This window comes from Sinocyclocheilus grahami, unplaced genomic scaffold (genome assembly GCF_001515645.1).
Source record: "Sinocyclocheilus grahami isolate Dianchi unplaced genomic scaffold, SAMN03320097.WGS_v1.1 scaffold785.1, whole genome shotgun sequence".
NCBI lineage: Eukaryota > Metazoa > Chordata > Actinopteri > Cypriniformes > Cyprinidae > Sinocyclocheilus > Sinocyclocheilus grahami.
This window is the reverse complement of record NW_015505964.1, coordinates 11,905-27,414: the sequence shown is the minus strand read 5'-3', so window position 1 is coordinate 27,414 and position 15,510 is coordinate 11,905. Positions and strand designations below refer to the sequence as shown.

Here is a 15,510-nt window from a genome sequence, read left to right as displayed (position 1 = left end):
TCAAGTCCTGCTCTGTGTTCTCTGCTAATAACCCGACTGTGAATGATGCGAATGGCATCACTATGTTGTCAATGAAAAGCTGCAGCCGTGGTGGGTATGATTTTTGGTGTGCCGGCCGGCAGAACAACAGCAACAACAATGCGCTAAATGTTCCTTTTCCCCTCACTTTTTCCAATTGACGGAAATCCGTCGTAGACTCGCTGCAATTAACGGAAATCCATCGTAGCGACGGAGAACTTTAATCCCTGTGGATGAGTGGTTCGTCGGTGGGGGTCGCGCCCCCCTTTGGTGTCATTCTTCCCGGAAGTGCATGAGGAGCTCATGAGTTTGTGGAAGGCACCTTTTCCTGCCAGAAACAAATCTTGCAGCTCCTCTTCCCTCACCACCCTCGATGGCGGGGCCGCTTTGGGGTACACGGGCATTCCCTCTGTGGAGCGGTCTGTGGCCATGCAACTGTGTCCCACAGCCGGTACAACTCTGCGGGGTGACCCGTGTCTCCCCTCGCGGCCTGTTAGTATTCGTCAGGTCTAACTAGCAGTGCTTACAGAGCCTGTGGGGAAGCATCCTCAGCCCTTCACGCCATGGCGTTATTGCAGGTTCATCAGGCCAAAGCCCTGAGGGGCCTGCACGAGGGTGGTCATGACCTGGTGGTTCTACATGAACTGCGTACTGTGATGGATCTTGCTCTCCGAGCGACGAAGGTAACCGCATGGGTCATGCGATGTCCACCTTGGTGGTCCAGAAGCGCCATCTCTGGCTGTGTCTGCCCGATATGATGGCGCATGATAAGGTGCAATTCCTGAATGTTGCCGTATCACAGACCGGCCTTTTCGGCGACGCAGTCGAGAGCTTTGCCCAGCAGTTCTCGCGGTGCAGAAGCAGACTGTGGCGATCAAGCACATCATGCACCGGAAGAAACCTGCTGCTTCCAATCCGGATGCAGACTTTCAGCATGCTCGTCACTGCTCGCCCCCCTGCGCCCACCCCCGCTCCCACGCAGCAGCAGTAGCCTTCCACCAGGCAACGTCGTGGAGCCGGGTGTAGGCAGGACGCCCAGCCGACCTGAAGGACATGTACTTTCATGTCTCGATCCTCCCGCGACACAGGCCATGCCTGCGTTTCTCCTTCGAGGGTCGGGCATATCAATACAAGGTCCTGCCCTTCGGGCTGTCCCTGTTGCCCCGTGTCTTCACCAAAGTCGCTGAGTGTTCATCAGTGTTGAGTTAACTCTTCCTGCTTTAAATGTTTCAAAATGATTAACAGTTTAAAAACAATAATAAAAATTTAGAAAAGCAATCAATGTAATCAGTTACATTACTTTAATTAAATAACTGAAACAGTTACACTACTTGTTACATTTTAAATAGGGTAACTTGCAATCTGTAATGTTACATTCACTGCATGGGAATGTGATTAATTTTAATTATATTATTATATTCATTTAGAGATATTCGAGAATACAGTGAAAGTCAGTGGTTTAAAATATACAGGGATGGGAAGGTTACTTTTAAAATGTATTTCACTACAGATTACAAAATACATGTAATTTAATCTAAATACTTTAGAATACTTTGAAATACTTAAGATGTACACAAAGGAACATATTAATGTCTTGTTTAATGTCTTGTTTCCAACTCTATATAAAAGTGACATCTACTAGTCATAAGATTTGCGTTTTCCTTGCATTTTATTTTTAACAACAACAAAAAAAATTATCATTTAAATCTTCCAATCAATATAAATTCAATTTGAATACAATGAATTGGATTCCGTGCTGTTTCATGCTGCATTCCAAACTTCAAAACGAATCCAAATACACCAAACATATCATAAAAGCAGCCAAAACAACTGGCACAGTTCTCCAAGTTATACAATAGATTTGTTTAATGAATGGACCAAACTTTAAGTGATTACTTCATTTATAATCCTCTCTATGGAGAAGCGATCGGCACAAAAGAATCGCTTATAAGTAAAATAGTAAAAGTAAAATATGCACTCTCACTACCAGTTGCTAAATGAACAGGCTGCTGCACGCAGTTTTTTCAAGGGAGAATCAGTTGCCTTATTGGTTAAAATCCCCAAACTTAAATATTAAATTAAGAAATGACATTAAAATTCAAAGTAATCACTTTGGTAATCTAAAATACTTTTAGCATGTAATTGTAATGTGATTACCACCTATTTAAAATGTAATTATAACGAAATACAGTTACTCATATTTTGTTTTAAAATACGTAACGCCGTTACATGTATTTCGTTACTCCCCAGCCCTGAAAATATATTATACAATCATACTGGTAAACAAAAAAGGGGGAAAAAATAAACACACATACAGTTCCATCTTATCGCAATGAAGAAAACAAATGACAAAGTAAATGAATACAGAGAGCAATTGTGGCTCGCCTGCTGGAATTCAGGCACAATTTGAGCTTGCCTTGTTTTGTTTGATGAACATATTTTTGTACGAGTGTGTGGAGTGTGTAAATGTGATTTGAAGTTCTCTGTTTAGGCATAAATCCAATTTGACAATTGTTTAAAATCTTGTGTTCTTTAATGAATTGAATTAATCTGTCATTAATAGAATAGTTTTCCGAGGGTTACTGTGATGCCTCTATAATTATTTGGGTCGTACTTCTCACCTTGTTTAAAAATTGGGGTTATCACGTTCTCTTTCCAGATCTCAGGAAAGTGTCCAGATTTTAATAAGAGATTGAATAATGTCAGGATAGCAGCTCTCAGTTTGGGGCTGCTGTGTTTCAGCATTTCATTAGATATTCCATCCAAGCCACTTTATTTCTTATTTTTAGGGATTTCATCTTCTCTGTCAGTTCAGTTAACTCTATGGGCTTGTCTAAAGGATTTAGCCGGTCTTTTATAGTGTGTTCCAGGTTATTTAGTTGGGAGGTCAGATGTTTTTGGGTGAGGGTTGTTTCGTTTAGTCAATAGAGTTTTCTGAAATGTTCAGTCCAGATGTTTGGGTCGTAGATGGGAAAGTGTTGGGCCTCTTTGGATTTGTCTAAATTGTTCCATAATTCCCAAAAATAATTTTGATCGATTGCTTCCTCAGTTTTGTTTATTTTTATGTGATCAGTTTTCTTCTGTATTAATAGTGACTTGTATATTTTAAGGGTTTGTTGATATGTGGCTCGTTTTTGTTGGTTTGCCGGGTCTGTGTTTTATATTTGATAATTAAATTTATTTGGGCTGAATATACTGTCTTTGGACCAAACTATGATTCCTCCGGAATCTCTTCCGTTTTTAACATTAGGCTGTTTGATTTAAGGTATATGCAGCTCTCTGTAGTTTGATGGGGTGTAGGTATTAGAGTCTAAACGACTGTCATGAATCCAGTTCATGAACTTCCGTCTGCTAGCCATCAGAGGTCACCCTTTCCATTGTCATTGACTCTTGCACTACACACTGTTGCATAGCACCCCGGACTACATATCCCATCATTCATTGCACTGATTGCACACAGCACTGATTGCACACAGCTGTTTCATATCACTCACTCACTATATAACACTCACTCAAACAAACACTCTCGGCCGAGTATTGTTTAGCCTGTACCCTGTTCCGAGTCTCTGTGTTTCCTTGCCTTGCCTTCTTGTTTTCTGATCTTTGCCTGTTTTCCTGGATTTATCCCTCTAGTCTCGCCCCTGTGATTCTGTCTGCCGATCGTTGACCTACGCTAGCCCTAGGACTATTCTTGTTTTGCCCGCCATATACCTGTTTGCCATTGTTCGACCCTGCCTGTTACGACCACGTCTCTTAAATAAAAGCTTGCAGATGGATCCACACGTCTCACATCTCGTCAGCCCCGTTACAACGACTCCATGTCTCAAGTAAAATAATTATATCTGAACTATGTACAGCGTTAACAAAATCAGGATTAGTACTTTTCTCTCCAAAAGCTGAAGAGAACATCCCTTGAATATTATAACAGGTTATTTTAAAGGACGACATTGGGTTATTGTATTTACCAGAATAATGTATGAATTCATGACCAAATCATGTTTTAAAACATAAATCAATCGATTAAAAAAGCATAGAGGATACACATAAAAAATATCATGAGTAAATCAGTTTTACAAATGTCAAATCTGAAAGTAAACAAGTAGAAATAAGCCTGGTCCATTCTGGTCAGAATTGTGAGTTTATTTTTCAGAATTTCTAGTATATTTTTCAGAATTGCGACACTATTTCTCAGAATTGCGAGTTTATTTCTCAGAATTTCTAGTATATTTTTCAGAATTGCAACACTATTTCTCAGAATTGCGACTATCAGAATTGTAAGGTTATTTTTCAGAATTGCGAGTTTATTTCTCAGAATTGCGACTCTGTTTCTCAGAATTGCGACTCTGTTTCTCAGAATTGCGACTCTGTTTCTCAGAATTGCGACTCTGTTTCTCAGAATTGCGACTCTCTTTGGGTCATGTGTCATGTTCTGATTGGTTATCCTAGTCATGTGTCTTGTTCCTCATTGGTTATTGTCCTGTCATGTGGTTCTCAGTTCTGTTTGCTCATTGGTTGATTCTTGTCATGTGACCCTCATTGTTTGATATAAATAGTTTTTTTCAAATAATTTTTTTGATACTTTTGGAGCTTTGGTGTTGCCGACTTTACATTAAAAAATGTTTCCACTTGTTTCTTAGTCGAGCACCCAGTTGAGATCGATGTGCGTGCTTTTGCCTGCTCTTCACTTTGATATAAATAGCCCTCATGTTCCCATTGTTCTTTGTCTAGCTTTGATGTTGTAACTCTGCTGTTGGTGAGTCTGTTCATGTCAAGTCTGTTCGATTCAAGTCTGTTCATGCCAAGTCAAGTCTGTTCCTGTCAAGTCAAGTCTTCTGGATTATGTTTTGTCTCTATGTAAATAAACTGCACTTGGGTTCTCACTTCAACTCGCATTCAGTGGACCATTTGTTACAGAAAGCTAGACCACAACAATGAACCCAGCAGCTTGTTTATTGCACCTTCGACAAAGCAATCGGGGCATTGAAGACTATGTGGAAGATTTTTGGGGACTTTTTGACCAGGTGGGCTTTAATGACACTGCTCTTAAAGACATTTTCCGTTTTGGACTCACAAATAAAATCTCTAAATTAACGCCACAACACACTCCGCACTGGACTCTGAAACAATACATAGACTTTGCGCTTCGGTTGAGTGGTTCCTCGTTTACTGTGGGGATTGCGGATGAGGAATACTGCAATCCTACAGTAGCCACCATACCAGTTAAACCAGAGTCTTCTCACGTCATGTCTGCTATGCCAAAGCCTGCACACGTCATGCCTGCCTTGCCAAAGACTGCTCACGTCACGTTTACTACGCCAAGGCCTCTTACGTCATGTCACGCCTGCCAAGCCAGAGTCTGTTCACGTCACGTCACGTCTGCCAAGCCAGGATCTGCTCACGCTATGCCAGCCACTCAAGAGACGCTTCACAAAATGGCCGCCAACCTAGAGTCTCTTCGCAAAATGGCCACTGTTCCAGAGTCTCGTCACGTCTCAGCTGATCTTCCAGAGTCTCATCATGTCTCAGCTGATCTTCCAGAGTCTCGTCACGTCACAGCTGTGATTCCAGAGTCTCGTCACGTCTCAGCTGATGTTCCAGAGTCTCGTCACGTCACAGCTGTGATTCCAGAGTCTCGTCACGTCTCAGCTGATCTTCCAGAGCCTCGTCACGACATGGCCACCATTTCAGAGTCTGCTCACATCAAGCCTGATTCCCCGGCCAAGATGGCTGCCACGCCTGAGTCCCCGGCCAAGATGTCCGCCACGTGTTGCCAGTGTGATGGGCCCACCACTAATGTCCTCTCCTGTCTATGAGTCTGCCCCAGAGGCCTCTACTGTCCATGGGTCTGCCCCAGAGGCCTCTCCTGTGCTTGAGTCTGCCCCAGAGGCCTCTCCTGTCCACGAATCTGCTCCAGTGCATTTTAGAGGTGGCGGCGTCCGCTTCGAAACTCTCTGCCTGTCCTGTCACAGCCAAGGAGGCCATTCATGAACTCTCTGCCTGTCCTGTTATGGCCATGGAGGCCACTCATGAACCCACTGTCTGTCCGGCCACGGCCATGGAGGCCACTCATGAACTCGCTGTCTGTCCTGTTGCACCATGGAAGCTGCTTAAGAACTCTCTGCCTGTTCTATCACGGTCAAGTGGTCTGTCCATGTCTCTGCTCTGCCATGGCTCCCTGCTCTGCCAGCTCCACCATTGCTCACTCGGCCTGCTCCGCCATGGCTGTCCACTGAATTCTGGGATTATTCCTAAAAGTGAGCTGCTGATTTTGGTGCAGTAGATGATCTGGTTCTTCACACATAATGCTGAACGTCTGATTCCTGACCGTAGGCAAGTAGATTTAGCTGGGGCAGATTCTGGGTCGCAGCACTAATATATGAAAAACATTTTGTAAGCTTTATATTCTAATCGCTGAACACATGCGGACAGAATTTTGCCAGAGATATAATGTCCTTACGTTATCTTGTGGGTAGTGTGCTAATGTCGATTGACAGGCTCGAAGTACATACATAAAATGCTGCATAATAATTGCCTTAATATAGTATTTATTAGCTTTATTTATTTATAAGTTGTCGAGGAATTCGGGTGAGGAAAACTTTATTTTTTATTTTTTTTTGTGTATCTGTATGCATCATTTGGAATTGAACTTGAACTGAAATTGAACTCAATTGAACTGATTGAGACCTTGTGTGGAATTAACTTTGTTACACAACACAAAAAAAGTGCCTGTTGTCTTTCACACTGAAAAAAAGCCTTTGGCAGTGAACCTGTGTGCCTTTGATAAGACTGTTATTTCCGGTGGATTCTGGGAGGCATAGCTGATCAATAGTTACACATTATACTGTTCTTTGTTCTGTAATCTCTCATGAGACTTCACTCTCATTAAAAAGGCTCATTTAGTAAATGTAAGCTATTCATTTAAATGACAGACAAACACAAACTGGGTGCTTAATGCAAATGTAATTGTCCACATTTACAAACTCAGGAGATTGTGTTCGTCCATCTACACAAATGTCTCTTTATGTATAGAGACAAAAGAATGAGCTTAATCTCCATCAGTTTTAGTGATCGTGTAGATTTACAAAGATACACCACAAAACATCTGCAGCTTCTGCTTTTATTTCTAATCAAACACAAATCCTCTTTAAGCAAATGCGTTAAATCTCATCTAAATCTATTCTAATTTTAATTTGAATCTACATGTATCTCATTAAATTGCAATTGTTGTGATAACAAACCAATCGGTGCAGACTCGATTCAATACGTGTGTCCTTCTTCTCTGTGAAATAATCATATAACGAACAAAGGCGGGGCCCCTACAAGGCGGGGCCCATGGGCTGCAGCCCACTCAAGCCCAATGCTCAGGAGTCTGTCTGAAGTCACTTTCGGAGGAACCGTGAACAAACGCTGCTGTAAAGTCATTGTCTGATAAAGGAGCGAGTCATAAAGCAGCTGCAGCGTGGAGTCTGAGGAGAGGTGAGCAATATTTGACACAGAAACACAAACATCAGACACATTCTCCAGGTTTGGAGTGATACTGTGCTGCTACTGAATGTCTGGTGATCAGTGAGTGTAATGCATGCGAACGGAACCGATATAAAGTTATAAAGTTAAGACAGATATGATGAGTGTATGAGTGTAATTGTATAAAAAATGGCTTTTCTGAAATGCATTAGAACGTAGAACTGAACACGCATCGCAGTGCATTTGTTTTAATCGTCCTCTATATGTTGAAACACATAAAGTCTCTAGCAGCGGCGAGCTAGCGCTCAGGCCAGCTAGGGACCGTCTACAAAGTACACGTGGAAGGATAAAACGATTAAATGTTTTTTTTTTTTTTACAATTGACAAAACGAGCAATTTGTGCACCAAGGTCTTCGAAAGATATAACGACAAACACTTATAAGCTCACTTGAATTTAAATAAGAAATATTGTAAACAAGATATGTGATAGTGGTTAAATATATTAATAAAAGAAAAACAATATTAAAAATCATTATCATTCCATAATCCAGTGGTTATTACGCAGTCGGCCAGGATTAAGAACTGCTGGGCTAATGCTTGGACAGCTTTGACGTTTTAACGATTGGTCGATTATGCACAATTATTGGTCAAACTACTATTCGATCATTACCTTCAGCAAGTATAAAAACAGGAAAACAAAGCAAAATATAGAAATCCTGGCCAGGACGTGTCCCGTAAAAATGGCACGAATGGCCACCCTAGCTATAATACGCCTTGGTAGTTTTGATTTGAAGTTTCATGTGGATATATAAATAGCTGCATATTGTTAAAACTAATCGTGTTACTGATATCTTTGTAAGACTGTCAGCTCTATAAAACAAGGACACGGTGAAAGCGAATATCCAACCAATATCCAACCTACAACTAACTTTACTGTGCTTTACATGGTTAAAATCAAGTATAGATACTGATAAAAGCTTCATATTGAGCCACATGAGACATTTCAAATCTATACATACTTATGAAGAGATAAGATAGACACTGCAAACATTAACATTGTATTTTATAAGATTTTATCATCACTGTCAGTTTCTGCACATATAAAACTATAAGATGTTAATAATGTAACTATTGTATTGCTCTGAATGTATTTATTAGAAAATCAAATAATATTTGGTTATTCTGTGCTCTAGTGTAGTTATTTACTTGTAGCTGTCAATGAAGATAGGTGTCATTACATTTCTGTGTTCATGCTTTAATTCTTACTATTATTTATGTTGGGAAGAGTTTAAATTATATGGTTTTCTATATTTCTAGACCGATATCTTCTCGTATGTTAATAAAAAAAGGCAGAATAAAAAAAAATATATGGATCGAAATGTTAACAATAGAAAGACAGAAAACTACGGAAGTCCTAAAAGGCCATGGATTATAAAAAAAAAAGTGCTTTCTTGTTTTGTCTGATATAACGAGATAATTAAGTCGTGATAACGAGAAAACAAGACAGAAAAAAAAGTGTAATCCATGACCTCTTAGGACTTCCGTAGAAAACAGAGATGCATAGAATGTGTGAATTTCCATTTAATGTGACCCTGGAGCACAAAAGCAGTGCAGTCTTAAATCTGGGGTCAATTTTTCTTTTATGCCAAAAATCATTAGGATATTAAGTAAAGATCATGTTCCATGAAGATATTTTGTAAATGTCCTACCGTAAATATATCAAAACTTAATGTTTGATTAGTAATATGCATTGCTATTTGCAATTGCATTTTATTATTATTATTATTATTATTATTAACATATTTGCATCGGTAGTTGCAGCGCTGCTTCAAGACGAATGAACGAACAAACAAACACTTGTAATATGAATGAATGTGTTGATTATGTACAATGCCTGCACGTCATTGGTCAAACTACTATTCGATCATTACCTTCAGCAAGTATAAAAACAGGAAAACAAAGCAAAATATAGAAATCCTGGCCAGGACGTGTCCCGTAAAAATGGCACGAAGGGCCACCCTAGCTATAATACGCCTTGGTAGTTTTGATTTAAAGTTGCGTGTCGATATATAAATAGCTGCATATTGTTAAAACGAATTGTGTTATTGATATATTTGTAAGACTGTCAGCTCTATAAAACAAGGACACGGGGGAAAGCGAATATCCAACCAACATCGAACCTACAACTAACTTTACCGTGCTTTACATGGTTAAAATCAAGTATAGATACTGATAAAAGCTTCATATTGAGCCACATGAGACATTTCAAATCTATACATACTTATGAAGAGATAAGATAGACACTGCAAACATTAACATTGTATTTTATAAGATTTTATCATCACTGTCAGTTTCTGCACATATAAAACTATAAGATGTTAATAATGTAACTATTGTATTGCTCTGAATGTATTTATTAGAAAATCAAATAATATTTGGTTATTCTGTGCTCTAGTGTAGTTATTTACTTGTAGCTGTCAATGAAGATAGGTGTCATTACATTTCTGTGTTCATGCTTTAATTCTTACTATTATTTATGTTGGGAAGAGTTTAAATTATATGGTTTTCTATATTTCTAGACCGATATCTTCTCGTATGTTAATAAAAAAAGGCAGAATAAAAAAAAATATATGGATCGAAATGTTAACAATAGAAAGACAGAAAACAGAAATGCATAGAATGTGTGAATTTCCACATATGTGTCCCTGCAGCACAAAAGCAGTCTTAAGTCTCTCAACAATACACTGTATGGGTCAAAATGATCAATTTCTCTTTTATGCCAAAAATCATTAGGATATTAAGTAAAGATCATGTTCCATGAAGATATTTTGTAAATGTCCTACCGTAAATATATCAAAACTTAATGTTTGATTAGTAATATGCATTGCTATTTGCAATTGCATTTGAACAACTTTGAAGATGATTTTCTCAATATTTAGATTTTTTTGCACCCTCAGATTCCAGATTTTCAAATAGTTGCCAAATATTGTCCTTACCTTAACAAACCATACATCAATGGAAAGCTCATTTATTCAGATTTCAGATGATGTATGAATCGCAATTTCACAAAATGGACCCTTATGACTGGTTTTGTGGTCCAGGGTCACATATGTGAGTGCAGTGTTACTGAATGAGCATTTTAAACTGATGTGCTCTTTGTGTCGACACTGTTACTTTTATTATAGTAATATAAGGATTTACAAAGAGACCACAACACTTTGTATTTTTAAGGCTTCAGAGATAGAATTTGGAGGATATCTGCTTTACTTATACTAATGCTTAAAAGTGTAAATTAGTTAAAAAATAAGTAAACTGATTTATTGTTTATTTTGGCAAATCTGCTTCTTCCACACAGAAATTCATGTTCAGTGAAGATCCTCACAACAATCACACATTCAGCAATTCAGCAGTAAAAGCTGGAATATCTCCATCAGTTCACAAGAGAACACCAGCATCTAATCATCAGGAAGAAATCTGTAAAGACTGAGTTTATTAAAGAGGACAGAGAGAAGATGAGAGATCCAGAGCCCTGCAGAATCAAACACACTGAAGATACTGAAGAACTAACAGGTTGGTGTTTATTCTTCTTCATTAATAATGCTGACGGTTATAAAGTTTCAAGTAGCTTTAGAGTGTTTTTGTTGTAATTGGAAAATTATGTAGAGCTCTGCAGTAATATAGCTAAATAATCAAATTACAAGAGACACTTTCTGTAAACTGGGTACTTTTTTAACATTTCAGGGACATATACAGTGGGTACGGAAAGTATTCAGACCCCCTTAAATTTTCACTCTTTGTTATATTGCAGCCATTTGCTAAAATCATTTAAGTTAATTTTTTTTCCTCATTAATGATTTTAGCAAATGGCTGCAATATAACAAAGAGTGAAAAATTTAAGGGGGTCTGAATACTTTCCGTACCCACTGTATATAAAATGTACTTGATGTATTTATAAAACTGCATCAAAATGATCTACTTTCTGCTGTTACATCAGTAGGGCTGGGTATCGTTCAAAATTTATATCGATACCGATACCTTGACTTCGATACCGGTTCCTGAAAGATACTTTGTTCGATACCAATTTTATGAAATCAATTTGAACAAGATTACATTATCGTGTGCACCACATCTCTGAATGTAACCGGTGTGAACTAGTAGGTGTGTTCGACTTGACGTGGACTGACTGTGCAGACCGATCGGTGTATTACAGTACCACGAGAGCTAAAGAGAGCAGACTGCTCCATGCGCTTTCGAATCGCTCTCGCGGATGTCAAACACTGATCGATCTGCGCAGCACCTCTTCTAGTCGAACACACCGGCTAGTGCTGTGGACTTAAGCAGTGTTGCCAACTAATTTTCAGTGGAAGTTGCTAAAGGCAGAATGATTTGTTGCTGTTTTATATAAACACAAAATACTTTAATTTGTAAAATTAACATAAGTAGCACATCTTTATGATCAGATTTTTTACAACATTGAATTATTGAACAGTTACACATTTTATGTATTTTCTAATTAACTAGTAAAACTGCACATTCTGAACAATTATAGTTTTAAGCAGTGTACTAGTTAATTAGTGTGCTACACAAGTCTATAAAAATAGGACACACATAGGTACTGTTTATATGAAGGGACAATACGTATTTATTTTTTACAGGTGTTTTACCTGTGTTTTAAATTCCACATTGCATTTTGTGTTTTAAGGTTACAGGTTACAACTTAATGGATAACATCCTGGCAGAAAATGACTAGTACTTTTTCAGTTTTTCCACATATTTTTCTTATAGTGTACCTAACTGAACAACAATTACAAACTAATAACATGCTGTATCATAAATGTGCATTTATTATTGACCAATTGGAACTTGCAACTTAATGCACATTTGTTTGTACTGTTAGGCATCTTTCTCTAGCTCTCTCCAGGTTGATGTGCTGCTTGGCTGGGTATCTGTTCAATGGTTTCCTCTTTTTGTGTAATTTAGATGAAAATATGTCTTTATTATCATTTGCGTCACTTTACAAAAGTTGCTAAAAGTTGCCAAAAACTTTTTAAAAATAGCTCAATATGTTGCTAGGTGCCTTTTGGAAAAAAAAATTGCTAGGGTAGTCTGAAAAGTTGCTAAATCTAGCAACAAAGTTGCTAAATTGGCAACACTGGGCTTAAGGCCGAAGTATACTTCGACCGTCCGCGTCCACATTACGTCATTTTCGTCATCAGGAGGGCTCGCGGACAGCCGCGCACCCCATCCACATGCAGGCAATTTTTTGAGACTGCGCGGACAATCCGCGTACAACAGCGCATGCACGAGGTGAAAGTTGAGACAGAACGCAAGTCAAACTGCGCCTGTGTCGAGCTCGTCCATCCGCACTCATCTGCGGTTGAGTATACTTTGAAAGCTGTGCGGACGCGGCTGAGCGCAAGACGGAACGGAATACAGAAAGTGAAGTATACCCGGGCCTTCATTGGCTCACTGACGCTGATGAGATTAACCCCTTAGGTATCGAAATGTGGTACCGAACGACGAGACGTTTTTCGATACTCGATGGTATCGAGGCAATTCGGTCGGTGCCTAAAAAGTATCGAACTCAATACCCAGCCCTATACATCAGGGTTCTTTCTCAGGAGCTCTGCTGAGAACAGGTCGATTTTGGCCAGTCTAATTAATATTCATGAGCCTCTCTTCTGATTGGCCTGCTGTTTTCTGAGTGACGCACGGCCAGGCCAACCACAGGTAACTAGGGTCAGCCGACGTCACAGCGCCAGCTGAAGGAAGCAAAACAAAGAGTGTAACCTTACAGGTCGGCCGATCTGGTTTCGTGGTTAAAGTTAGCCTTTTCGACATGCTTCCGTGTTGTTGTTGCTCAGCAATGGCATGAACGTGATGTTGTCTGGGGGTTTGGCAAAAGGAGAGTGGGACGGTGGGCGGTGCTCGGGGTGGTGACTGAAGGGGGTGACTGTAGTTCTGACGTCAACTTTTTACGGAAATCACAACGGTTTGTGAAAAATCACAGCTACTTTATGCAGGTTGTGTGCATTTTACTGTGGATTGAATGTTTTGAAACTTATATGGTAGTTACATAGCACCTTGTCCTCAGTTATCGTGAAAAAAGCCAGGAAATTTCAGTTTTGACAATATGAGACGAGTTATCTCGTCTTTCAGAAGAAAACGCTTCCCCCGCCAAAGATGAGTTTTTACGGCTTTTCGTGTATTCACTGTTATACACTCGGGGGCGCTATTAGGCATCTTCTGAACGAATACAAAACCTCCCGAACAAAAACACGGAGAAACTAGCTACCTCTTATGTAAACAGATGCATATGAAAAATAATGCGGTCATCAGCAATGGACGGCATATAAATGAAAACTGCATAATGTTACGGAGTAAAATGTTGATCCAGGAAGTGGTATATGTCTGTGCAAGCTTTGGAGGTGTTGATGGAAGTGATTTACTGGATTTATGCTTTTCATAATCGTACTGAATATTATCCAGATGTAGTGTTTGATAAAAATTAGATTTTCTTTTCTATTTTCTTTTTGCTCAAAATAATGCATTTTTTATGAAACCTACCTATATTCAAGTGTGGATAAAAAAATAATGCTTTAAGCTAGAATAAAACTGATTTTTTTTGTTTAAAAGTAGAGGCTCTGATCTTTATTTTGGTGTATTGCATACTCAAATATTCATACAGCAAAATATACTGGAGGACATCACATTTGATTGAAAATCGCTAATGAAAATTAACTAAAGTTAATGAAAATAAAAATTTTTTACTTTTATTTCAGAGTTGATTGAAGAAAATGAGAAGAATGAAGAATTGAGTGAAGTTGAGGGAAAAAATCACTTCAGAACTGGAAAAAAACCTTGTTGCTGTCGAACTCTGAAAGTTTTAAAGAAAAGAAGAGCCAAGAAATCTTTCACCTGCACTCAGTGTGGAAAGAGTTTCACATACAAGCATATTCTTGATGTTCACATGAGAGTTCATACTGGAGAGAAACCATTCACATGTGATTGCGGGAAGAGTTTCTCATACTCATCAAACCTTAAGAAACACAGGAACATCCACACTGGAGAGAAACCACACACATGTGATCAGTGCCGCAAAACATTTTTGAGGGCTTCAGACCTGAAGCAGCACCTGAGAGTTCATACAAAGGAGAAGCCACATTCATGTAATTTGTGTGGAAAGAGTTTTTCATTACTACAAAGTTTGAAAGTGCATCAGAAAATACATTCTGCTGTGAAAGAGTACATGTGCTTTGAGTGTGAGAAGACTTTTACTACAGCGAGCAGTTTAAAACAGCATGAGAGGATTCACACTGGAGAGAAACCTTATACATGTGATCAGTGCGGCAATAGTTTCAAACAAAAAGGAGACCTTACGGCACACATGAGAGTTCATACTGGAGAGAAACCGTTCACTTGTGATCAGTGCGGGAAGAGTTTCTCACAATCATCAACCCTTAAGGTACACAAGAACATTCACACTAGAGAGAAACTGTACACATGTGATCAATGTGGCAAAACATTTTTGAGTGCTTCAAACCTGACAACACACCTTAAAGTGCATTTAAAGGAGAAGCCACATTCATGTCATTTCTGTGGAAAGAGTTTTTCACGTCTAGAGAAACTGTACACATGTGATCAATGTGGCAAAACATTTTTGAGTGCTTCAAACCTGACAACACACCTTAAAGTGCATTTAAAGGAGAAGCCACATTCATGTCATTTCTGTGGAAAGAGTTTTTCACGTCTACAAAATTTGAAAGAACATCAGAAAATACATACTGGTGTGAGAGAGTACATGTGCTTTGAGTGTGAGAAGACTTTTACATCAGCGAGCCGTTTAAAACTGCATGAGAGGATCCACACTGGAGAGAAACCATACAAGTGTTCACACTGTGACAAGAGATACAGTCGGTCATCAAGTCTGAAAAAACATGAGAGGATCCACACTGAAGAGAATCTGTACAAATGTTCACACTGCGACAAGAGATTCAGTCATAAAGGAAATCTGAAAACACATGAGAG

General features: G+C 39.0%; 1 protein-coding gene across 1 annotated transcript; it reads left to right on the top strand.

The window, feature by feature from the left end:
• Positions 1–7,384: 7,384 nt before the first annotated feature.
• LOC107561630 (zinc finger protein 239-like) lies at positions 7,385–15,496 on the top strand (the record flags this gene model as incomplete). Its single annotated transcript, XM_016246106.1, has 5 exons — positions 7,385–7,494; positions 10,838–11,052; positions 14,265–14,321; positions 14,445–14,985; positions 15,118–15,496. Coding segments are annotated over exons 2-5 (1,035 nt in total), but the record flags the coding sequence as incomplete, so codon positions are not given.
• Between the last annotated feature and the right edge of the window lie 14 nt (positions 15,497–15,510).